Source organism: Megascapheus bottae, chromosome 33 (assembly GCF_031878675.1).
Source record: "Megascapheus bottae isolate mThoBot1 chromosome 33, mThoBot2.hap1, whole genome shotgun sequence".
Taxonomy (NCBI): Eukaryota; Metazoa; Chordata; class Mammalia; order Rodentia; family Geomyidae; genus Megascapheus; species Megascapheus bottae.
Window position 1 is genome coordinate 6,885,650 of NC_143541.1, and position 25,487 is coordinate 6,911,136.

Consider the following 25,487-nt stretch of genomic DNA (forward strand, 5'->3'; position numbering starts at 1 on the left):
CTTGCATGCCAACCCCTTAGACTGCACTGGAGTGTAATTGTGAAGGTACTATGTAGGGCTGGATGCGCTCAACATTATTCTGGAGATAAAATTGGGAACACCAGAAACAAGGAAAGTGTAATCAGTCTGAGATTAGTAAACTTGTGGATCAACAATCAGAAATTCTCATTACTTTGGGTTTAACTCCAGCCTTGCCATATGTCATTGGATAAGTGACATTCCTTTCTTGTGTGTCAGTTTCCGAAGCAGACAGTCTGGTGAATGCAACCATCCTTAACCAGGGTATCTAGTATGGTATGCACAAAATTCAAGTGAAATTTTTTTGCCAGTCCTGGTCTTGAGCTCAGGGCCCAAATACTGCCCTTGGGCTTTCTCAAGGCCAGATCTCTACTACTTGAGCCACAGTACCACTTGTGGCTTCAAGGGAAATTTGTTAAGTAAAAACCTAGGGATGACTGAGATACACTGAGCATTCCTGAGATACAAATTATTCCTCGTGTTGTTACTCTCTAGACGTCTACTCCCTTGTCTTACCTCACACTGCAGTTTAGCTGGGATGGTTGTTGTTAAGGAGACCATTGCTGATGTTTTTCTTCCAGAGCAGCCCTAGACTGTGTGCCAGGCAAGGCTGGTGTGATCCTGTTATCCGCACACCCCCCCACCCCCCACAGGAGAAGCTCTCTGCCAAAGTCTGCCAAATGCTGTGCTCTGGGACAGTGATCATGTTTGTTCCCCCTCCATTTTTAGCATTTTTGTGAATCCAGAGCCTTTTTCTGGTACCTTGTGCCCTACTGAATAGAAGACGTCAACTTAAAAGAAAGAGAAACTATCTCCATTATATTTGCCAGAACTTCCCCAGGAAGAGTTTTGGGATTTTAAGCCTTTGTCTTTTACAAATCACGGGTATCAATACCATGGGTTTCCATGAGCTGAGAAGGCATGCAAAGACCAAGGAGCCCTCAAATCCCTGCAGCTGGAGCTCTCACACAGCCCATGATGCAGTGGGGAGAAGGCTGAACTGAAGAGGGGAGGGTCGATACTTTGCAGGATCAGAGCTGGCCTTTTTCTCCTCTAATGTCTTGCAGACCTGACCCCTGGAAAAATAGCAGCAAGTGCAGGCATATTCCTTCTCTAGCATCTTTTCCCCAGAGGGTCATTGTATTAATTTTTTCTTGTCTTTTGTCCTCAAGAGAAGAGGTGTCCAAAGCATTTACATGAGGGATATCAATTCTATAAGACAAAAGCTTTTTTAGTTTGAAAAAAAAATGGTGAAGTAGGGCTAGGAGCATAGCCTAGTGGTAGAGTGCAGAGTGCTTGCCTAGCATGCACAAAGCTTTAGGTTGAATTCCTTGGTACCACACACACAGAGAAAAAAACTGGAAATGGAGCTGTGGCTCAACTGGCAGAGAGCTAGCAAAAAATGTCCAAGAACAGTGCCCAGGCCCTGAGTTCAAGCCCCAGGACTGGCAAAAAATGGTGAAGTAGGAATTAAGATACTAGTAAGCTAAAAGAGTCAGCAGATAAACCCTGTAGACATTGTTTGAGGCATTAGTGCCATGCCCATTGCGTGCCAGTGGGCTAGCCTGCCAGGTGTACTGTTGGGTTTTCAGCACAGGGAGTGAGGTTAGGCTGTCTGAATCCCCTTAGCCACTCTACCAAGAAGATAAAAATGTATTCGAGTAATAAGTTGAAACAGTAGGAGTAAGGATACACAGTCATAGTATTTTGTTCATTTCATTTCTGCCAATTAAACAAACCATTGTGGCACTGCAACCTGCCTCTGCTAGTATACATCACAAGGCATCTCATAGATATCTTAGTCTCCATTTCTCCCCTAATATATCAGTTAAGAAAAAGAAAACCACATTTTCCTGAAGAGAAAGGCAAATAGTCCTGGCTTTGAAAGGTAAACTAACCCTAAGCCAGAATCAAGATTATAGTAATAAGTATAAGATAGCCTAGTGGGACTTGGGATACAGAGAAGATCTGAGGACAGTCAGAAAAGCATGCTACCTTCCTCAGCCCCCAGGGCTGTAGGCTTAGACACAAGCTGTAACACAGTCCATCCCTGCCACATTGCTGGTCTGGCCATCCACTTGTCACTTTCTGTTGGCTAGTGGCAACGGAGCAGGTAGTGATGGTCAGAGCTCCACAGGAAAAAAAGAATGGTTTTGGTCTTCAGGACTCTTGAAGGGATGAGGCAGTCACTATATCCTACTAGGGCTGGATGATGTCAACAAGCTCCTTTCTGAGATGCAGGTGACCCCAGTACCAACTGCAGGAGCCATCAACATGTTTCATGCAGATGTAATGCCGGGCCTGGTACCCATAGAGCTTCCGTTCCAACAGCCAGTCTGTCCAGAGGCACTCACTGGGCGCTGAGATGGCGCAGGGCACTGAATAGCAGGTGGTGATCTAGTCATGACAATACATCATCAAAGTGAGTAGAGTGCACTTCAGTTTTCACTGGTGCCTCTCAGACTGCCATGTGTCCTCACAGACCATGTCATACGAGCCCCTTTTTAGTCCCCAGGCTGACCTCTGAATTCTCCTTCCCCGTGCTCCCTATGAGTAGAGAAACGTCATCTGTATAAGTCATGTCTGGAGTCAGTCCTCCATGGCCCCTTTGTGCCACTGACCTTGAGCAAGTACTTCCCCTTCCCAGAGCACAAACTTCTTATGGAGATTAAAATTGGATTGAATTACAACGGAACAGTCAATGAATGGACTGTTACAGAGCCTGGCCAAGTGCCATCTTAGTCTCCCTCTCCCTTTGTTGATTTTTCTTGTGGGTTATTATTATTATTATTGCTAGGACTAATGCATTGTGTTTGTGTAAGTCAGAATTACATTTTTGTTGTTGCTGTTTGAGTCGGGGCCTCACTGTGTAGCCCAGACTGGCCATAAACTTGTGATTCTCCTGCCTCATCCTCCTCAGTGACGGGATTGCAGGTATGCTCTACTAAGCCCAGCTTAGGTTCTATCTAAATGGAGGCTATATGAATGTCATCTCCGTCTGCTTTAAACGATGGTGCTTTCTCAGCTAGAATTCAAGTATTTTGAGATTAGAGACCATGGAGCGTGTTGCTTTCCCATCCCAACGTCCATATCCCATGTCCGCTATAGCATACTAAGTCATACTTATGAGTTTATATGAGTGAAGGAGTACATGAAGGGTGAGGTTACAATTAAGACCTTTCCCCTGCGCCCCTTCCCCCCCACCCCCTGCAAGATGTTGGAAACGACATTCCCTTACTTGGCAGCCGCAGTTTAGAAGATAATGATGGTTCAGACTTTCCCTCTGCACCAAGGACAGGTCCTCCCAGGGCTCAATGTAGTTGCACAGATGGATGAAGACTTTTCCATCACTGAGGACCTGGCCTTTGTGGGAAGACAGGCGAGAGTCTGTTCTGAAAAACCCAGAACTGCAGCCACTGCTGCCTTTGTGTGCTTTGACCCTGGGCCTCATGCATGCTAAGCCCATACTCTGCCACTTAGGACACTCCAGCAGCCCAGTGCATTCTGAGTGGCAATGGGGAAATGGAGCTCAACGAAGGGACAGAAAAATGAATGACTTTTATACCCCGGAGACTGATTAATGCATTATTTTTGTACAAGGTACAATTGTAGGATCCTTGTCTTTTAGTGTGCTGAAGAGAAAGGGGGATTAAAGTGAGACTGGAGGGTCAGGGATGTAGCTCAATTGTAGAGTGCTTGCTTAAGATGCATGAGGCCTCACTTCCCCTGCAAAAGGAGAGGTGAGACAGACAGACAGACAGACAGACTGACTGAATGGGACCTCATTTCCTTTTATCATTTCTAGCTGTGTTAAAGAAAGTCACATAACCACTGAGCCTGAGGGTAGGAATAATAACAGTGTCAAGATCAAATGACCAGTGTCTGTAGAGTTCCCAGTACTGTTGTAGGCTAAAAGAAAGATGTTCAGTCAATCATAGATTCCCTTCACTTTTCCTGTCTTTCTCAGTAACCTACCAGTCTCATGGCTTACCTTGCTGAATCTGCCCCCATAGCAATCAAGCTCCTTCCAATCTTTGCCTGCCTGCCTGCCTGCCTCCCTGCCTCCCTGCCTCCCTTCATAGCGAAACTTCCCTGATTGTTCACAGCCCCACTAATCCATCTGTTCCCTTAATTGTGGCATCATGTAGTGTTACATTCATTCATTTATTAGTTGTATTCTTTTGTGTCTCTTTAACTGTTCTGCCTTAACAAGTCCGTGGGGAAGAGGCTTGCCTGGGGCCCTAGGTGGTAGACATAGGCTCACCTTGGGGCTTGTGCAAAGGCAGAATTGTGAACACATAAGGAGCAGCTTCAGAGAGCAGATTTTGGCTTAAGTGCCAAAAATCTTAGACCAATTAAAACTGTTTCCTGTTGAAACAGGTCACTCTAGACTTACTCTTAATATAGTGACTCAGTGGCCAGGATCACGATAACAGACTTGAAAGGAGGTTACTAGTTTATCACAGTCACTCTGTTTAATGTCTAAGAAAATGCCACTGGACTCCACTTGCTGCTCAGAGAAGGCCCTGGCTCTGTCTCACTAACTTTCTCAGGATAGATTCTCAGGCAATTCCGGCCTAAAACTTACCAGTCAGCAGATACTGCTTTTGGCTGTTGGCTTCTAGTTTGACCCCACAGAGTGAGGAGTCGAATGGTGTATAGATATATTGAACATCTGTGACTTTCTCAAACCCTTTAAACATCTGAAAGGCAATTACAAAAAGAAATACCAGGTCAGTGAGGATAAATCTTTATTAACAGACAGGAGTTTCTCATTTCTTGGTCTGAAAAATGAAGCAACGTGCTAGTTGGTATAAAGATGGTATATGCAGATGGCTCTACCAAGTTGAATCTGTCGTTAAAAATTTCTAAACCTTGGTTTGTTGAGGGGGGGATGGCCAGCAAGCTTGTGTATAAGCAGCTGTAAGATCACAAGGACACAGAGGCCCTCCTGTCTTGACTTGTCCTATCCTGTCACTTGGATGCTATGGGCCCGTCCCTAACATCTCATCAAGGTCCACCAATGAACTGGGGTGCCTGTCACTGATAGACCCAGCCTTCTAGAGCACAGCCTTTCCTTCCTTCCGCCCCAAGGGCCATTGCCCTATCCCAGCCCCCACGTACCTTTATCTGTTTGATTTCATACCGCACCATCTTTTCAGTGTCAGCAGGGTCTGCACTGGCAGGAACTACCTTCTCACTACAGATTTTGGCCCGAATCACTGCATGGGGAGAGAAAAGAAGGAACCTTCAGTATTTGTGGGAGTGAGGCACCTGAGATGAGGATGATGTGGGGGTCTTGGTGGAGGCATTATTGGGTTGTGAGCAGTGTGCTGAATGTGAGAACAGAGAGCTGCCATCATTCCAGGCTCCGAACCTCTCAGGCTGGTTAGATCCTCAACCTCAGAGCTTTTTTGGCCATTTTAACTTGTGAGTTTGGCAAGATCTGGTTCTCTATCCACCGAGTGTGGTCATCAGAGGATAGGAGTTAAGGGTGGAAGGAGTGAGGGTCATCTGTTGATCCAGAGTTGTGTTAATATGTTTATTGAGTTCATAAATATTCTGATCCTGCACTGAGGACGTCCCGTTCTTGCCACTTGGGCATTAGTCAAAACTAGGAGTCTTCACTTTCATTTTTTTAAAACTACTTATGAAAGGTTGTTTTCTGTGTCTGGCTTTACACTGACATAAGACCTCCCAGTGGATTAAGGTAGGGTTCCCAGCCTGCAGAACTCTTGATCTAGAGGAAGACTTACATATAAGGAACACACAGTATAGCAGGAGCACAGAGGCATTAGAGAATGCTGTAGTGACACCAAGGAGTCAGGAAGCCTTTAGAGAAGTGGCGTCCTGCGTTAGACATGGAAGGATAAACAGTAGCTCACCAGGAATGTAACGGTAAGAAGGCAGGGAAAGGAAAGCGGAAAGGTGTGTGTTGAGGTGCCTCCTAGTTGGTATTCTCAGTTACAGGCCTAGACAGAGGGAAGATACTACAATGCAGTAACACACACACACACACACACACACACACACACACACACACACACACACACACTCTACCTCCCCCCAGGCATACAGATGCACAATAATCCAGCAGATCTGAACAGTAACCAGACAGTCCCCCTGATGTCTCATCCACTGATACAGCATAATTACAGTGTGGCTGTGGTGAGGGGGTTTGCCATGGATGTCCTTCAAATCAGCCTCAGCAGAAAGTATTATTTAGACTGCTGGTCCAGAGCCCTACACCAGCCCTCCCACAGCCAGCCCTGGGTGGACCTTGTGGGCCTCAGACTCACCCAGTGCAGAGTGGCAGACGTGCTGCTGGGGATGTGCAGGGGCACAGCTGCACGCCTCACCCGGCCCCGGTGGCCACAGCAATGCCAGCCGCAGCAACAGCAGTGCCCAGATCGGCACAGCCCAGGGGCTCCAGGGCATGACACCGTAGAGCCCCCAGCTAAGCCCGAGGGGTTTGTCCGTTGGTGGAAACTGCTCCTCAGAAAGCCTGTGACCCTCTTCCCACGATTTATGAGGTGGCTCTAGGACCAATCCCTCTCCGATGGGTTCCGCCCTCTTTTGGCTATGGTCTCCACCATGGCTGCGGGACCTGAGGCCCTCCGACTCACAGACCAAACAGAAGAGCCTGGGCAATTAAGCCCTCTGGAAACTGAGAGAAGGCACTGGGAAACGGGGTGGTGTCCAGGGCAGGAAGACAGAAAGAGCAGAAAGATAGAGGTGCTGCCATTCACACAGAAGGAGCAAGTGAGGAGAGGCACAGACAAAAAGCGTGCGACATGCTGAAATCAGAGAGAGGCAGGCAGAATTATAACAGGCAAAGAGACAGTGACAGAGAAGGACGACTCCTCGCTGGGCTGCACACTAGGAATGAGACAGGCTACTCAGGGCTTCTTTCAGCTGCAGGAAGTGTTTTCAATGCCCTATTTATGAAGCTCCAAAGCAACAGCAAACAGAGAATAGGACAGAGAAAGTTGGGGTGTGTGTGTGTCTTGGCTCTGTCAGCTGGGGGGTGGGGAGAGATGTCAGAGAAGCAGCCAGAGCTTTAGAAACACTTTTCTCATGGCCCAAGCCTTCACTCTGCAGATAGCTGAGGCTGTGCTCTCAGTGGGGGATCCAAACACACGGGGGTCCTGTCATGAACGACTTCACAACCTTGTGTCCATACCCTGGGCTACACTGATTCTTAATTCATGTTCCTGCCCTCTGGAGATGGTCACAATATAGAAGGTGGTCCAGATCAAAACCTAGATACCAGCTTGGCCCACTATTGATTAACCTGGCACACACGGCCCCGTGGGAGACCCATAGCTTTACTACTGCAGATGTCACAGGAGTGGACTGGATTCTGATTCTGTCACTAGATAGAGCCTTCACTAGATGTGACCTTCAAAACTTTTGTTTCGTCAAACAAGGTTGAAATACTTTTTCCTTTTTCTATCTGACTGGGAGATCGAGGCCAGGGCCTCAAACAGGGCAGGCAAGTACCCTACCATCAGGTTTCATCCTCAGCTCTGAATATACGACATCTAAAGCAAGTCTTTCCCTCAGCCTCAGCTGGCCTTAGCCAGATCGGATCCTCTGCAACAAATACGTATGCCGACTTCCATGAGATCTGACTTTTCACCAGTCAGCCTTACTTTCTTTAGAGAATGGTGACAAGCGAATCTGAAAAACAAACACGCAAAAAAACCCCAAAACACCGAGTCAGGTTGAGAAAGATGGTAGGGCCATGTTGGTGTGCGCATTGGTTCTTCATATAGTGCAGTTGTTGCTATGTACAGCATTTGATTCAGTCTCATTTGAGAGACATGAGGCAGCGGCTCACTGATGTCAAGTAACTTGCAGAAAGTTTTTGGCAGAGAGGCCTGGAAACCCAGTGTCCCCGTGTGTGGTGCACCTCCTACTCCACTATACTAGTTCCACCTGCATTCGGTGACAGCTTGAAACCTTGCCTGGGAAGGGTAATTCCTCTTTTAGATTTCATTGGTCCTCTTTGTTCAGCTACCATAAACAGTTGACTTTAGGGGCCCAGAGTTTGGCCTAGTGGTAGAGTGCTTGCCTAGCATGCACAAAGACCCAGGTTCCAGTCCTGGATACCATATACATAGAAAAAAAAACCTGGAAATGGTGCTGAGGTTCAAGTGGTAGAGCTCTAGCCTTGAGAAAGTCCAAGACAGTGCTCAGGCCCTGAGTTCAAGCACAGGAATGGCAAAAAACAAAGTTGACTTTAACAATATCTTTCCAAGGATAATTATATTGAATTTTTACATCATTTCTCCTTCAAACCCCACACTGTATAGAAGCAGGCCTTGGTATACACTAAGCTACTGAGCTGTATTTGGCAGTGTATTTCAGAGTTGGTAAGCAGAGAAGAGTGTGGTGAGGGAAAGGACAGACCAGCTCAGCATAGGAAAGCTGGATGTTTGAAGAAAGTGGTTTTGAAGGGTATATTAAGAGGCTAAAGGCATATCCACAAAAAATTCAAGCTGATTAGGGTATACTTTACATTCAGTAAAATTTACCTTTTCAAAGCTAAACATTAAAAAAAAATTTTAATCTCTTTAGTGATCATCTAGCCCTGCCCAATGTTTGTATCTGGGTCCAGAAGAGATGGAAGCAGGGAGATATGCAAAGCAACAAACAGAAGCACAGGTTCTGCTGAGCTGGGCCCGTAACATGCTGTGACCTCAGACAGGTCATTGTCATTCTGTGGGCTCAGTTTTTTCATTTATAAGGAAGTAGGCTGGACTAGTTCTCTAGACAGATATCTGTAGGATTTCCTAGAGACAGGTACACTGACCCATTCTTTCTTCCCTTCTCTGCTTTCAGCTGACTCTGCCCACATTCCCTGTGGTGGTGAAGATTGGCCATGCTCACTCAGGCATGGGCAAGGTAAGGCAGGAGGCCCTCACTGCTCTGGGTTTATGCTGAGAAAGCCCAGGAGTGGACTGCTCTTCTCTCTGTATTACTGAATTATTTCCAATGATACAGACGTTTCAGCCATGCACAACCCTTTCGCCAAGCAGAGTATAAGCCATGTAGTCGGTCCCTTGGGTCTTTGGCTGCAGGTCTGGCTGCTGCACCGGAGGAAGGGCTGCTAGAGAGAAGGGTGCCTTCGTAGGAGATGTTTATGCCTGGATTGGAAGCATGGTGATTGGCCTCTTGACTTCCCCGTGTATCTCTGCATGTGTTGCTCTTTCTCTCTCTCTCTCTGCCTACTCTACCATTAGGTCAAAGTGGAAAACCACTACGACTTCCAGGACATCGCTAGCGTGGTGGCCCTCACCCAGACGTACGCCACCGCGGAGCCATTCATTGACGCCAAGTACGACATCCAGGTCCAGAAGATTGGCAACAACTACAAGGCTTACATGTGAGTGGGGATGGGAAGGCACCTTCATTAATCTCATCTGAAACTTATTCCTATCTGGCCCATGAGATAAACCACAGAGGGAGGATGCCACCTGAATTAGAGATTCTTTATATAATTCACCTATGAACTCAGATGAGAAGTAAAATATATACTCTTTGTTACCAGCCTCCAGTATGGCTGGGAACTCCAACAACAGACTGCAGTATTGGGTGTTTGTAGGACTTTGCCACTAAAGATAATCGCAGAAATTCTCATGTCATTCACGTGACCGTTGTAACACGTGTCTCATTCTCCTGGTCATTATTTAAAAATCATGGTAGTTGTTAGCTCTGCTCCTACAGCTTCCTATTTGCAGAAATATATATATTTTACTCATCACATATTGATTTGTTTAATACTTTTAAATAACTCTGGTTAGGTACCTTTGTCATCCTATGTATTTTATTTAATATATTTTATATCTTATTCATTTTATACTTGGGAAAGAATCCATATGCTTTACTAGACTGCTAAAGCACCCAAAAAAGTTAATCTCCTAATTCAAGTAACTAATCCAGAAATGCTATAGAACATTAATTTTTCCACGTAACTTTGCCATTTGGCAAAATGGAAAGCTACAATTGCCCTCATTAGTTTTAGGGACGGTGTAATCTTCCATAATACATGTAAGAATACAAATGGCCTATAATTAATTTTTAAAAATGTTAATCTCCCACTTGGTAAAAAAAAGTGAAGGTGGCAAAGCGTCTTAGTGGATGAATTTGACCTTTGCCATTCAAGTCTTCAGCACGTCAAGGTTAACAGCCTTCCAGTCTCTTGCTCACCTGCTTCCATTGCTCTGCCTTTGCCCTTCTTTTCAGTATCTGTACCCCAACTGGTAGCGCTAGTGAGACACCCCTTCCCAGCATTCCTTCCCACGTCCCCTTCATACTTCTTCCTCTCGTTTAGACCTCTTGGCATTTGTGTGCTATGTCTTGCTCTCCTTCTCCTGACTGAGCTTCCTATGGGCAAGAATGATGGAATCTGCCTACATCCTGTAGCCTGTGTGGCAGCAGCCATGCAGGAAATACCTACAGGTACTCAAGGAAGAGCTCCTACAGAGAGAGAACTGAGGCATGGAGCCAGGGTTTTTGTTGTGATTTGGGTTGTGCCCACAAGTATGTGCATATGTGTGTGAATGCACACTGTTGTTTTGGTGCAGGGAATGGAATCCCGGACTTCAAACATGCTAAACACACACTGTATCACTGATACACTCCTAATACAGAACTTTTTTTTATTACCATCATTGATTGGATTTCTTTTTTTCCCATTTCTTGGAACTCATTGCAATAAATACTATTTTTTTATGGTCAGAATTACAAAGGCGTTATGTCTTTGGATTCCCTGGCTGAGAAACCTCTTCCCTCCTCCTTTGGTCTCACTGTGTGTGAATGACTAGATGTGTGTATAATTTATCATGACTTGGTGTATTTATTTATTTATTTATTTATTTATTTTGCCAGTCCTGGGCTTGAGCTCAGGGCCTGAGCACTGTCCTTGGAGTTTCTCGAGGCTAGAGCTCTACCACTTGAGCCTCAGCACCACTTCCGGCTTTTTTCTAAGTAAGTGGTACCAAGGAATTGAACCCGGGTCTTCATGCATGCTAGGCAAGCACTCTACCACTAGGCCAAACTCCTGGCCCGACTTGGTGTATTTTAGGTCTAGCCTCTGCATGTGAAAGAAAACATACACTGTCTCTCTGAGCTTGGCTTGCCTCACTTAGAGCAGGATTTGTTCTAGGTCCATCCATTTCCTGGCAAATAATACAATATCATTCTTTCTAATGGCTGTATAAAATTCCATTGTGTACTAGTACCACATCTTACTCCCCCCAACATACTTTTTTTTTCTCTCTCTTTTTTTGGTCAGTCCTGGGGCTTGAACTCTGGGCCTGGGCACTGTCCCTGAGCTCTTCAGCTCAAGACTACCACTCTATCACTTGAACCACAGTGCCACTTCCAGTTTTCTGATGGTTAATTGGAGAGTCTCATGGACTTTCATGCATGGGGTTGGCTTTGAACAGCAATCTTCAGGTCTCAGCCTCCTGGGATTACATGTGTGAACCACTGGTGTCTGGCTCCAGAAAGATTTTAAAATTGCTTGTGTGTGCGCACACATGTGTGTATGTGTGTGTGCACATGCATGCACATGTGTGTGTTGGACATGTGCTAGTCCTCAGGCTTGAACTCAGGGCTGGATGCTGTCCCTGAGCTTTTTTTGCTCAATGCTAGCACTCTGCCACTTGAGCCACTGCTCCACTTCTGTCTTTTTTGGTGATAAGAGTCTCACAAAGTTTCCTGCCAGGCTGGCTTTGAAGCGTAATCCTGAGTAGCTAGGATTACAGGCATGAGCTGCAGATATCTAGTTTACGTTGGATCTTAAAATGAACACAATGTAAGACAGAAGTTTGAACAATTATTCTTTAAACTTAAACAGAAAAATACATATTTTCAGATTCCTAAGCAGATATCCTGTCTTTTCATTTTTAAATGCCCTAAATATGAAAGAGTTTTAAAGTTAGAGTTTCCAAAGCCATATGAAATGCTGCATAAGAAAGGAGATCCCAATCATTGGCAAAGGGAGAAGGCCAGAGAAGCTTTGCATAACATTTACTTTACTTTTATTTATTTATTTATTTTTGTAACAGACCATCAGTTATTTGGAAGAACATGTAGGCCTCTCAGCTTCTCTCCATCACATCTCTTTTCCAGATTCTTGGCTAGACTCCTGCCCTCAAAAGCAGCTAAGATAAGCCTTGGAATTTACTCTGTACCCACTAGAGATCCTGGGACGGCAATGTTTGGTGGAAAGAAGCTCTGGTTCCACTGTCATCAGGCCAAACCAGGGTTCCTCTGTGGAGATCACAAGACCTAGGAGCAATTGAGCTATCAGTGAGGGGTTCTCAGTGTGCCCACTACTCCCACAGCCCGGGGCGGAGGGGCCTGTGTGGCTCTGGGTGTAGTGCTTTAGAGAATGATATGCTGTCTTGGGGAATGTTGCAGACTTCCGAGTACCATACAGATAATAAGTGATGCTATTATTCCTCACAGATCTTTTAGTTATATTTTAATTACCTCTAAGTACAAAGAAGATACTAGTCAACAAAGCAGTTTATAAATGCAGTTAATCGATGTCAACACTTTCATCATTCTCAGCCATCCCTCCCAAGCCTCCCCCTTCTCCAGATACTCAAAGCTTTTGAGATCCTGGGTACGTGGCTGTGTGCTGGGGACATGGAAGTGACTAACTGTGCTTGCTGTCAAGGGAACACACTTGTTAACCAGTAATGCTCAAGAGACAGAGGTGTTTCTACTAGGGTTTTTGTCTGTCATTCTACTTTAGGTTTTGCAAGCTACTCCGTCGTTGGTTTTTCTGAGTCTGGTAGTGCTATTTTGTTTTATTTCATTTTCTTTTTCTGGCGGTGCTGGGTTTTGTATTTAGGGTCCTGTGTTTGCTAGACAGGCTTTTTACCACTAAACTATGCTCCAGCCCTTACTGGGTTTTAATTGCTTTTTGAAGTTGGCTGTAAACCTCCTGTTGATGCTCTCCGGTAGCTAGAATGATGGGAGTGTACCACTGCATCCAGATTTTTTTGGGGGGGGTATGGTTTTACAAATGTTTTGCCTCGCTAACCTCCTGAGAGCCTCCTCACTCCACAGTCCTCTTATTCTTGGCCTTTATGTAGCTGCGATTGTCGGTGTCAGCCACTACATCTGGCAGATTTCTGAATTCTGTTTTGACTAGCTATACAATATTAGACCAATCATGTCACCTTTCTAAGCCTTTGTCTTTCAAAATAGAGCAAGAATCCCAGCTTTCTTACAGCAAGAGGTTTAAGTGAGACCCCTGTGAGGATATTTGGGAAAGGGGACATTCTGAAAAGAAGGTAGTACGGTCCCAAGGGTGAGGGCCTTTGTCATCCATTGATGGACTTACGAGACAGCCTGAGGCATCTGAAAAACTATCCACATAGAGTTCTCAGTGCTCCACATCAGAATCTCACCAGAAGGTGTAGCTGGGAACGGACACCAGCACTCCCCCAATAGTGTTGTGTGATAAAGACAGCACGTGGAGGACTTTTCTCTTCTCTAGGCTTTGCCCTCCACCATGATTGTGTTCTGATGACAGGCATGAGGATACATGCCTGTAATCATGCCATGTGCAAAGCTAAGTCTGCCCAGTAAGATCCTCCCTGTCTTAGATAAAAAAAAAATGCACTTCTTAGGGCTGCTCCGATGGGTCTTTCTGGCTCACAAGAGAGACTCAGAGAGGCGAAATGACTAATGGTCACCCAGCCAGTCAAGAGCAAATCCAGATCCAGGAACTCGGTCATCCCATTTAGTCAAAGACTAGTCAACTGTCACCGCGCTTGTGGACAGAGGGTCCAGTGAACATAGGAGAGGTGGGTGGCTTGAAGCCGTTGGCTCCATTTGACTGATGAAGCCAGTGAGGTTAACTGACTTACCAAGAGCCACACTGCTAATAGTAGAGTGGCTCTTAACAGTGGACTGAATGAATGGATCTGCTAGTATGAAATGGCGGAGGTTCACAAGGTGAGAATCCTGTACGAATCAGCAGGATGAATGGAATTCTGTTTATTCCTATATTCTTTTTCCTGTCTGTCAATGCTGGGACTAGAATTTAGAACCAGGATGATCCTCACTTAACTTTTTCACTCAAGGCTGACCCTACCACCCGAACCACATCTCCCTTTGCATTTTCTTAGCCCAGAGACCAAGGGAATAGGCTTTTAGGAGCACATGTTCTATGCATACCCCGGTGAATTCTTAATTTAAGATTCAGCCCAAATCAGTACAATAAAAAGTAGAAGAATGCAAGTGAGGTATAGGCAAAGTTCTGAGGGTTTTTCAAAGACACCCAGAGCTCCCCTGCTTGAAAAGATCAGGGCAGCACCTCTGAAACCTTTGTGCAGAGAAAGGCATGGCAGGTAGGGGTTTGACAGAGAAGCCAGACTCCTGGGCTATTTGTAGAAGAAGCAGGTGGGTGATATAACAGCAGTGAACTAAAATTCTGAAAGGTCTCACAGCCTCTCCTTTGTTCGTGGGTCTTGTTACAGGAGGACATCCATCTCAGGGAACTGGAAGACGAACACTGGCTCTGCAATGCTGGAGCAGATTGCCATGTCAGACAGGTGAGTGAGAGAAGGATTCCAGTCCCCACTGAGTTGTAGACTGCTGTTGAGGAAGGGCTGTAAGAAATGAGGGCGCCTCTAAACAGACAAGTAAACCACAGAGTCCCAGGCATCCAGTTGCCATTGTCAGTCAGTGCTACATATGAGGTAAAGATGCATACTGTGGAAGCTCCAAGAAAGGAGGAGGAGGGCCTCCTTGAAGAGGGAAAAGCTGCCGTGGCTTGGGAAGATGGAGAAAATGGAGAGCAGAAAAGGAAGGCACCAGGCTCGACGGAGGTGGAAGGGGAGGGGAAGGTATCAGGACAGGGAATGGGGCGGTTGGAGATCTCGCCATCGATTAGGCTGACCTGAGCTTGTGTCCTAGCCTCAGGATCCCTTCCCATCCCTCAGGTACAAGTTATGGGTGGATACCTGCTCTGAGATGTTTGGCGGCCTCGACATCTGTGCTGTCAAAGCTGTACATGGCAAGGATGGGAAAGATTACATTTTTGAGGTAAGTCTGCCCCAAGAAATACCTCACTAAGACATAGCACCCAAGCCTGGAGGCCAAACCTGATGCAAACACTGTGGGTGCCTGGGTACCTGGCATGCACCCTCTTGGATGGGCAGGGCTTCCCCCAGGGGCGGCCCTCCATTTTCCCCCATCATGAGTGAGTTGGATTATGGAATGTATGATCCTAGACATTTCTTTCTTTCTTCTTTTTTTTTTTTTTGCCATTCCTGGGCTTGAGCTCAGGATCTGAGCACTGTCATTGGGTTTTCTCAAGGCTAGAGCTCTACCACTTGAACCACAGCACCATTTCTGATTTTTTTTTCTATGTATGTGGTATGCGAGGAATCAAACCCAGGTCTTCGTGCATACTAGGCAAGCAGTCTACCCCTAGGCCACACTCCCAGCTGATCCTAGACATTTCTTAAACAGAAATAAACAATTGATCTCGATCTTGAGAAACAGAAAAAGTAAGGGCTGAGGGGCAAATAGAGATGACAGCCCAGGTCAGAGCAAGGTAGGGATCACATCAGATCTGAAAACAAAGGCTATAGCAACGAAAAGTCAGAGATGAGAAGTGCCTGCTGTTTACCAGCTATGTCGAGGAATGCCCTTAATGTCTTCAACCTCCCCCCCCCCAAGACTTCCAGCCCAGAGCTATTCCCTCTCTTCAACCTCTCCCTCTTCCCACTCCCTTTAGCCAACCATCTCCATCTTGCTGCTGGACTCTGGCCTCAGCAGAGGCAGACAGGCAGGGCCCGAGACAAAGGAAAAGGTCCTGCATCTGCCAAGGAACGTACTTTCACCTGAAGTCAAGGATCCTCCTTATTACCAACACATCTCCATCCATTCTAAAAACCCATGCCGGGCCTTCATGTCTCCCGACCCTTTCTTTCACTGGGCCATCTTCTTCCAGGTCATGGACTGTAGCATGCCACTGATTGGGGAACACCAGGTGGAGGACAGACAGCTCATCACCGAACTAGTCATCAGCAAGATGAACCGGCTGCTGTCCAGGACTCCTGTCCTGTCTCCTCAGAGACCCCTAACTACCCAGCAGCCACAGGTAAGAAGCTATGCAGAGACACGGAACAGCCAAGTACCACCGCAAGACACGAGGGGTTCCAGATGGAGTAAAAGTCAGTTATGGGGTCTAAGGATACTGCTTCCTTTTCTGTATCTTCCTTCCTTTCCCTCTGGAGGCCTGATTATTTTCCACTACCCTAACAGGGTCCTTATCAGTAGCCATCTGCAATGTCACCTTAGAACTGTGCAGAGTCAGCTCTTCCTCCAGAGCTGGACACTTCCAGAGCCAGTGTCTCCTTGCACTTGGGATACTCTCATTGTACACTGAGAGGTCTGGGAAGAACTGGGCAGAGTTCTTGTTAGCTGTTTACTGCCATATTCATAAAGAAAGGAGCTTTAGGAAAAACTGCTAGACAGCTCTCACTAGGTGTTCCCTGATGTACTTACAAAGAGAGAAGATCTGGGTCTGATCTTGCTGGCTGTATTAAGAGAAACTGCTGGCATAGAGAGGGGAAAGAGTCAAGTCCTCAGTTCTGGAAGGGGCGGGGGGGGGGGGGACAAGGCAGAATTCACATTTGCAATCTGCTCTTCTTCCTAAGGGAAGGGGAAAAGGTTGTCTTTTTCAGCTGAAGTGGCACTGACCCAGGCCATTCTCATCACAGCCATACGTCCACTGGAAAGTCCACATGGAAGATTTTTGTGGAGCACTAGGTCTTAGGGCTACATCCCCCGCCCCCTTAAAACAAATGTGTTTAAGGACTAGACATGTATTTGACCGGCGTTCCCTCAGAAATTCCTTTGGTCAGATGTTATTTGTTAAGGCCTGTAACCTTAGCTATATAAAGGCAGAGATCAAAAGAATTGCAGATCAGGGTCAGCTTGGGCAAAAAGTGAATGAAACCCAATCTCAAAATAAACCAGAACATCCCTCCTCTCCACTCCCCTCCCTTTTCCCCCCTCCACAGTCAGATTGTCACTCTTTATGCTTTGCCCTGGGGATTAAATACCTTACAGCTTACCTGTTGAGATGGGGTCATACTAACTTTTTGTCTGGACTGGCCTATCTTGGCTTCACCAATAGCTTTGTATCCTTTCTTTTATAAATCTTACATTTTAAGCACTTGTAAAAATAATATATAAAAAGTCAAGGTCCAGGGAGGAAACATAGTAAGAAATAAACTTCCCTAAAGATACAGAATTTTTGTAGAACACCCTTGTATTGAAGCCAGTGTGACTTCAGAGTAAGCGTGTCTCTCCTCAACCTCATGTTCACAACGTGGCAGGATACTGTGGAGGCACACCGCGCCTTGATCTGCTGGTTCATCTGGTGGCCTTAGACAAGTTACCACCCCACTTTCAACTTATTTCCTTACCTATGACACTGGGGTGTGGAAACATTCATTTTAGAAAATTTATTTAGAACGTTCATTCTCGATTCAGTTTCATTCTAAGGTCATGTAATACCTAGAGTTAGCAAAAGAATAGTGCAAGGGCACAGCCCTCCATGAGATGTTTCTGTAGTTCCCTGGAAGAACTCAGGGAGCTCACAGAAAGCTATTCTATGTGATGAAGAAAAAAAAGCCAGAGGAAAATACACAGGTCGTGATCTGGAAGGCCCCAAACACAAAGCTTCTGTTGTCCCCGCTGACATCAGTATGTGACAGTATGCAGTGGGGTTTTGCCAAGATGAGCATCACCTGACGCTCTGTGTTGAGTGATGCCATGACTTCCATTCCACAGGAGTGACCGATGCTCTGGGCAGCCCCAGAGCATCCTCCCTGGAGGTCAGGCTAATACTGTGTGGCCCAAGGGACCCACCACAGTAATGAAGGTTCTCCTTAACTCGCAAAGCTCTAGTCATTCGAGGTTCCTTCTCAGAGCCTGGCACCAAGGCCAGACCACTCAGGACAAGACCACATCCTAAATAATAACACTATGCGCAGGCGTCTCAGATACTCTCGGCTCCTTGCTGGCAGGGTCTGCACCTGAGCCCTCGGTGTTTCCCCTGTACATGGGCTTCACCAAAGGTGTATGTTTAAGCTGGGTGCTGGGGGTTCACCTGTGCAATCCTAGCTGCTCTGGAGGCAGAGATTTGAGGATCGTGGTTTGACACCCACCCAGGCAGGAAAGTTCATGAAACGCTTATCTTTAATAAAACACTAAAAAGGTGGAAGTGGATGGGCTGGGACTTTGGCCTCATGGTAGAGTGCTTGCCTAGCATGCACGAAGACCCGGGTTCGATTCCTTGGTATCACATACTTAGAAAAAGCCTGAAGTGGTGCTGAGGCTCAAGTGGTAGAGTTCTAGCCTTGAGAAAAATCCAAGGACAGTGCTCAGGCCCTGAGCTTAAGCCCAAGATTGGCAAAAAAAAAAAAAAAAAGGCGGAAGTGGAGATATGGTTCAAGTGGTAAAACATAAGCCTTGAGCCAGAAAGCTCAGGGACAGCACCCATCTCTGATTTCAAGCCCCAGGACCAGACCAGAATACATGTGCACACACACACACACACACACACACACACACACACACACACACACACACGTTTAAAGTAACTAATAGTCTTAAAACTCCAGTGGTGAATGAAGTAATGGTTCCTGTCCAAACATTGTTTATTCTCTAAACTGAAATAATGACTGAATTCACAGATGTGTTCTTGTATCCTCTGCTAGCTTTCTCTTGCACCTGTGTCTTGACCTTAGGCTTCACTGAAGACAGAAGACATCAGTCATCTGTCATCCTTGGTAAAATGTCAGAACTGTGTCTTGAAGCCTATTTCAAGATGGTTCTATTTCCCATCTCTAGTCTAGTAATCAGCAACGACAGATAGAATATGGTGGAGAGGAGATTTCTATCACCCTGGGCCCTGGCCTGGGAAGCTAGCAAACTGGTTACCTTCTTATTGCCACTGTCACATCCCATACCTCCCTGGCTCTGCTTCTAAGGCCTGCTCTCTCCCTGCCCTCTCGCTGTTTGCTGGGTCTCACACGTTTTTTGCTTTGAAGTATCTCCCCTCTTCTCCACTATCAGTCTCTCCCTTTTTAAAAGATTATCATACCCACATACAAACATCTGCCACTAATAAAACAAAATACCCTTCAACCCCTTGGTTCCTTCCCGTGCTGTCCATTTCTCTGCTTCCCTTTCCAGCCCATCTCTTGAGTTCTTCTAGCTGGCACATCCCTTTGTCACAGATTCTCTCCTCCTCCCATTCCAGTCACCGTTCTATTCCCACTTCCCCACTGTGGTTGCACTTGGTGCTGTTACCTCCTCATCACCAGGAGTGGTGATCGATTACCACTTTGCAGCAGCATTCGATGTAGTTGACCTGTTCCTTGAAATGCTCGCTTTGCTAGATCTCTGTGACTGCACCCTGGCTTGTCTTCATACTACCTTGTTAACTTCTCAGGAGTCACCCTGGCTGGCCCTCCCCTGTTAAATCTCTAAGTGGCGGAGCTCCAGCCCTTGAGCAGGATATGTTCCCTGATGACTGGGGCCAGCCATGCCTCTCTGCTCTGACTATTCCTCTGACCTCTGAATTCACCTGGCTGACTTCTGCCCAGGGCTGTCACAGTCCTATCTGAAAAGCATCCTGAATATAACATAGCTTCCCCACCAGTCGCTTTCTCCAGAGCCTAGCAAGAAGCTTAACACCTTGCAGAGTGTAGCCTGGCTGCCAGGACACACACTGAGAACTGTGTTCTTGTGCAGTTTCATCATTGAAGTGCATAATCATGAACGTTAAGGGACAGTGATGTCACTGGCCAGCGTTACCTCATCTTTGTGGTCAGTCTAAACACTATGGGGCACAGGTCTGTGGGGCATCGAGGGAGATTATAAGTAGTTTGCCTGGCTGCTGACACTTATGTGTCAAAAATGTAAACAACATTAACAAAACTGTTGGCCTGCCTTTTATTATTCCAATTATTTGTACCTTTGATAGCACAAAGATAAAATGCTCTTCAGACTAAGCCAACTCCTCTCACCACCTCTCTTCCCTTTGTTGGTTGTGGTCAGGCACATTTGAAGGTGTTTCCTTTTGGAGTAAATACCTTGAATCGTCTGATCCGTCTGTTTGGAGTTGATCTTAGAGACCTATGAAGATCTTGGCAGTGTGCACATAAAAGGGACATGAGCCAAGGAACATTCCCTGACTCCCTTTCGGGACCCAGCACACATGTCAAAGTCCTCTTGCTGGCCTTTTGTGTGGCCGAGGAAGCACAGGCTTGAAGAGTTTCTGCCCTGAGTCATAGCCCTGGGATGCAGGCCCCTGTCCCAGAATTCTAGACCAAGACCAGCCACCTGCCTACCCTCGTCCCTGTCCTTGCCTTCAGCCTTACCTCTGGAGCTTTCATTTCATTGAGTGTAGTGGGCTGCAAGTAGGGAGAGAGAGGATGGCAAGCAGAGGGCATGCCTTGTTAGGAACTAGCCCTCGACCTTGGGATAGATAATTAAGAGAGCTGCTGTTCACAGTCCCTGTTCTACAGGAGTGTAGAAGACATTGGCTATATCACAGAAAGCAAAGGGGAGAGAGGCAAAGCTGATCTGGCTGAAGCTCAGCGTTAGCCTGGCTCTTCTCCAGTCACAGGGATGCCGAGGCAATTGACCCTCTCCTCCAGGTACTGTTTTGGGGACACTCTCCTCAGAGTAACAGTGACACCTGGTGGCCAGTAGTGGCCACCACCTCCAGGTTGGAGGCCAGCAAAGCCTTTTCCCTATACACGCTGCTCCTCCATCTCCAACCTGTTCACCGACTCCCTGAGGTTTATCATCCAGGATCTGATAACAGTTCCGCTTCCCGGGGCTCTGGTAACATGTGGGCTGCGCCACAGTCTCCCAGGAAAAAGGGACAGAAGCTCAGGTGGGCAAAGAGTTAAGATCCTGTCCGTGGGTGGCATTCTCTTCCTCACTTTCACCTGGCTCATATGTCATTTTTCATGTCTCTGATCCCACTCCTTATATTTTCCTATAAAAACCTCCAGAGGCAAAAGGCTAGATGCTATTGAAGGAATTTCAGAGGCTGCTGAGTGAGGCAGCAGTGGGTCTAACGTTAGGGCTCCTCCGTGTATGCCTTGTCGCTCATTTCCTGTTGGGCTTGGGGGTTTGACCCATGGGGAATGATTCACGAATGCACATGTGGTGCCAGGGTACAGATGAAAGACTTCTTTCCTGCACTGACAAGGCCACACCTGGGACAGCAAGGACAAGCTCTTAACTGGAGTGTGCTCAGAGGACAGAAACCAAGAGGCTGGGCCGTGAGGCTGACCAGTGTGGCAAAAGTTAAAGGAACTGTTTTAGAGCAGTCGTCTTAAGGAGCCATGACTCTTCGGCTCTCTGCTGCAGTCTCAGATTAGAAATGGCTCCAAAGGTAAATCTGCTGGAAGACATGGCTTGACCCTTTGTCAGGACTAAACTCATGGAGAACTGCAATAGCTTTTCTGGGGAGTGGTGAGGGGCTGCCAAGCTGTTGGTGTTCAGGTAGGCACATGGTGGCAGGGAGCAAAGGCCGAGGGGAGGCTACTGAATCAGGTGGCTTCCCAAATCTGCAGATCTAGGATGCTTTGCTGTCAGCTGTGCAGCCACAGGACCTGGAAGAGGCGATGATAAGTTTAGAGCCGAGGGACCTCTCTAGCTTCTGGTGGGCTTTCTATTGGTTTTTGTTCCCTGGCTCTCTTGCCTAAGAGATGTGAAACGATTCCTCCCATTTCTTTGCTATGATCTCTTGAGTTCAAGACCAAGACTGAGATGGGGGGGGGGTGGAGTCTCTGTCCTCTGAAAAGCACAGCCTAGAGACCTGCGTGTGCGGGGAGGGGACACGCCGTCACTCACATCCAGTACATAGGGAAAAGGTTCACTTGAGCCTAGAAGAGGTAAATTTAGGACAAATGCAAGGCCTTCCTCTTCCCACAGCAGGACTGGCTTTAGAGAGTCTGTTCCCCAGTGAGTGTAAGCTGAGAATGTGGGGGGATTTGAGGCAGATTCAGATAAAGCCACTAGTGACCAGATCCCTTAACGGACTATTAAGAGAAACTGACTATTTTGGGACTGTCTTAACTTTCAGGGACATCTTTAATCACTTGAAGCTGACATTCTGACCTAGGGTGACCTGACCCTCACTGCCCCCCTGGGACTCGTGGATTGCCCAGTGGGACATTTCTAGTGTCCTTAGATTGTGGGAGGCCTGCGGTCCAGCAGAACCCCATCAGAACAGCAGCAGCTCTCCCTGGGGAAGGAAGGAGGACCGCTCATCCGTGGACCCCTTCCGAGGAAGGAAGGGAGGAGGTGGGCACTGGCATGTGCGGGTGAGCTCGGAAAGGTTCCAAGGTGCTGAAAACATGCCATCCCCTTTGCTCTACAACCTCCTGACCACATTCCTTCCTGCTGCTTCATTCTCCCTAGGGTCTGAGGCCAGAGAAGCAAGGCCTGGGGGAGCTGATCAGAATAGTTCTGTGGCGTGTCCAGCAAGGACTTGGCCTGGTCCCTTTCCTGGGGCCAGACCCTGGGACCCTTTCTCAATTTCCTGTCTCAGATATGCTGAGCAAGCACAGGCCTTCCTCCTTGGTGGGGGCAGCTGGTGTCCCGCCAACAACTCTCAAGAGTTGAGTCACTCCATGTCTTTCCCTTCTTGGTTTTCCATCCTGTCGGGACCTTCCATGGGAGTGCCCCTCTCCTGGCTCGTCTGCAGGAAGCCACAGGATGGCAAGTTAAAGATGCCTGAGTCAGAACCCCTCAGACCCTCAAACCAGGCCAGCACTTGCCTTTCCTGTCGCCTTGAGAGCTAATATTTTCTCTTTCGGAACCAGCTTTTCTACAGCTGCAGGGGCCTCGCTGGACCTGACACACAAAAGGGCATGGTGATTGCCCTGCCCAGAACCCCCCACGCGTGCCTAAGCCCCTGCACAGAGATGACGGGAATCCACACGGCACACAGCAGTGGATGCCCGGCTTCCAACAGGGCAGCTCCGCCCCTTTGGAGTGTGACTTATTTTCACGTTGATAAATGGCCCTGCGTGCTTGCAGCAGGACTTGGCCCAGCATCTTTACAGAGCATGTTCATTATTTTAAGCTTCACAATCCTGTGTGAGATGGAGTGGGCTAATAATGATACCTTTAAAAATTGATCAATTTATTTATTTTTATGTGGTACCAAGGAATCGAACCCAGGGCCTCATGCACGCTAGGCAAGCACTCTACCACTAAGCCATCTTCCCAGCCCAGTAATGCTGCCCCCGTTTACATATCTGCCCGTAGAATGTAGGTGACTTGCCCAAAGCCACACTGCTGCTGGGGTGGAGAGCTGGACCTTCTGGTTCTCTGCATTGGGCATTTCTGTGGCATGCCATGAACTAGGCTCTTTTGCTTCCACCAGAGTCCAGAGACGTAAAGAACGGGGTGTGAGTGCTCCTTGGGTGAGGAAAACCTTCACTCTCCTCTGTGACGGTCGAGTCTGGGCCTGCCAACATGGTACCCGCTGCCCCTTGGCATATTTATCTGTTGAGGACTGGCTCCCCTGACCAGTCATTGAAGCCCCACGGGTCCAGCAGGACACCAAGCCCCTGGAGACCTGTACCTTCAGGATATCTCTGCCCAGGCCCAGTAGCCCTGAGGTCTTAAAGACCATACAGCTACACAGGGCTTATCTTATCTTCAACAGAAAAATGCACAAAAGAATTAATGGAACCCTGGAGCAAGAAGATCCTGCAAACATCATCTGTCTGAACTCTTCTCTGACCAAAGTTTGTCTGGGGCCTGCTTACACACCTCGTGGTAGGAAGGTCACGTCTGCCAGCGCAGATGTGGATTTAGATTTACACCCGGCCCATGTCGGTTGTGTAAGCCCGCATGCTCCACAGTTACCTAATATAATCCTTACAATGTGCCCAGTCCACTAATGAAAACCTGAGATTCAGAGACCAAGTAACTTGCCCAAAGTCACATGAAGAAAAATGTCTAGACTTTCCATCCTTTAGTCTCCATAGACTCATTTTACGCTGCCAGCATGCCTTTTAAAAGATGCGGCGTACCAAGTACAAAGTTCTGAATTTGAAACCCAAACTCATGGGAAAAAGAAGAAATTTAGAATTTTTAAAGTTATAAGTATAGATAATAATCCATAGCAGCGTTAGAAGCACCTGTGATTTGTCATCAGGAAAAACCAAATCTCTGACAGTTTCATATCTCCGCAGTTGTGACAACTGCATCAAATACTGTTTATTAAATCATGCCTTTGAATTTACAGTATCTATTAGAATCACTGCCAGAGAGCTTTTATGTGTAAATAATCATGCTCATTTAAAAAAAAAATGTGGCCCCAAATAGCAGCAATGCTTGCTGTCGAGAGTCGATTGGGTGAAAAAGAGACGAGCTTGTGGCTCCTCTGTTACACTGCAGTGTGCCGCTAGCCACGTCAGGTTTGGGTGGCCTGTTGCTGACGGCTTCTGAGTCTTGGTCATTCTTTAAGGTGCAGAGTTGTTTGGAGGCTTTTTTTTCTTAGGCTACTGGGAGGGTGTTTTCCTTTTTGCTGTGTGCAGCTGGTCACATGTTCTAGACTCCACATTCTTACCTGTTTGAGTCAACCCTGCTTCCTGCGGGAAACTGCTGCTCAGCCTGGCCGTGAGTCCCTGCCTTGGGCTGGCTACAGGCCACATTTCGGCGGTGACGCCAGAGTGACCAGACTTCTGTGGAACTCCACTTCCCAGGAGGCTTCTGGTGAATGTAGACAGATCCCATGGTAGCTGGACCACATGGGAATAAACCTTCAGCCCCGAGTAGATGGGGCCTGCGGGCCGAGCGAGGGCCTCCCCTGGCATGGACGGTCCTCAGGGACTGTCCTCTTTGCCTCTCAGAGCCTCTGAGAAGTATTTAGTTCCACAGCCTCGATGGAACTGGGGACAGAAGAAGTTTTCTAGGCGCCAGCAAGGGTGGCCGAGGCACATTCCCAGGCTCAGCCACAAGCAGGGCCCCTGGGAGCTCTTCCCCAAAAGCTTTGGGAAGAGCATTTTGAGGTCATTCCGTCCTTGAGTAGCTCACGTGTGTAGTTCTGTGGCCAGGGAGAGCCAGAGTTGGCCTGCACACATGACCTCCCTTGTCCTTTGGAACCCAGGGGAGGGACCAACCTGGTGGGGCCAGGCTTGACTTCTGCCACCCGGCCAATGGCAGAGATGGCCTACTCTAGAGAATAAGCAGTAACGCCAGGACTGGAAAGAGCAGGTACGTACAGGAGTTAGGAGAAAAGCCTAGACAGGCTGGTTCTAGCCATGCTGAAGTTGCTTGGGAAATACCATCTACCTCCTAAGGCCCTTGTAAGACGTAGGGGAGATACTGCATTGAAGGCCCTGTGTGATCAGGTACCCCCAAAGCACAGTGAGTTA

General features: G+C 47.3%; 2 protein-coding genes across 4 annotated transcripts in view; one reads left to right on the forward strand and one right to left on the reverse strand.

Moving 5' to 3' along the window:
• The window catches only part of Syn2 (synapsin II), a 98,965-nt gene that overhangs the window by 65,428 nt on the left and 8,050 nt on the right, over nucleotides 1–25,487 (forward strand). For both annotated transcript variants that reach the window (XM_090323933.1, XM_090323934.1), the window contains exons 6-10: nucleotides 8,866–8,928; nucleotides 9,267–9,409; nucleotides 14,529–14,603; nucleotides 14,994–15,096; nucleotides 16,010–16,159. In XM_090323933.1, coding sequence (XP_090180059.1) covers nucleotides 8,866–8,928; nucleotides 9,267–9,409; nucleotides 14,529–14,603; nucleotides 14,994–15,096; nucleotides 16,010–16,159 — 534 coding nt within the window. The remainder of the gene's footprint in view (nucleotides 1–8,865; nucleotides 8,929–9,266; nucleotides 9,410–14,528; nucleotides 14,604–14,993; nucleotides 15,097–16,009; nucleotides 16,160–25,487) is intronic.
• Timp4 (TIMP metallopeptidase inhibitor 4) lies at nucleotides 1,719–6,913 on the reverse strand. Of its 2 annotated transcripts, none has more exons than XM_090323935.1 (5): nucleotides 6,318–6,905; nucleotides 5,143–5,240; nucleotides 4,607–4,721; nucleotides 3,257–3,381; nucleotides 1,719–2,415 (listed from the first exon to the last, which is right to left on the reverse strand). In XM_090323935.1, exons 1-5 carry the CDS (start codon nucleotides 6,454–6,456, stop codon nucleotides 2,218–2,220), a joined length of 675 nt encoding a protein of 224 aa, XP_090180061.1. In that variant the 5' UTR covers nucleotides 6,457–6,905; the 3' UTR covers nucleotides 1,719–2,217. The 2 variants fall into 2 exon arrangements, with proteins under 2 accessions (XP_090180061.1, XP_090180062.1); XM_090323936.1 differs by having other exon boundaries at nucleotides 2,210–2,396; nucleotides 6,318–6,913.

What these genes read in the sequence shown, in the direction of transcription:
- Timp4 (XM_090323935.1), bottom strand. Translation starts at nt 6,456, where the DNA reads ATGCCCTGGAGCCCCTGGGCTGTGCCGATCTGGGCACTGCTGTTGCTG. An exon ending in CGTCTGCCACTCTGCACTGG is followed by an intron (nt 5,241 to 6,317) that starts GTGAGTCTGAGG and finishes CTCCCCATGCAG; the next exon opens with TGATTCGGGCCAAAATCTGT. An exon ending in TTCTAAACTGCGGCTGCCAA is followed by an intron (nt 2,416 to 3,256) that starts GTAAGGGAATGT and finishes TGTCATGACTAG; the next exon opens with ATCACCACCTGCTATTCAGT.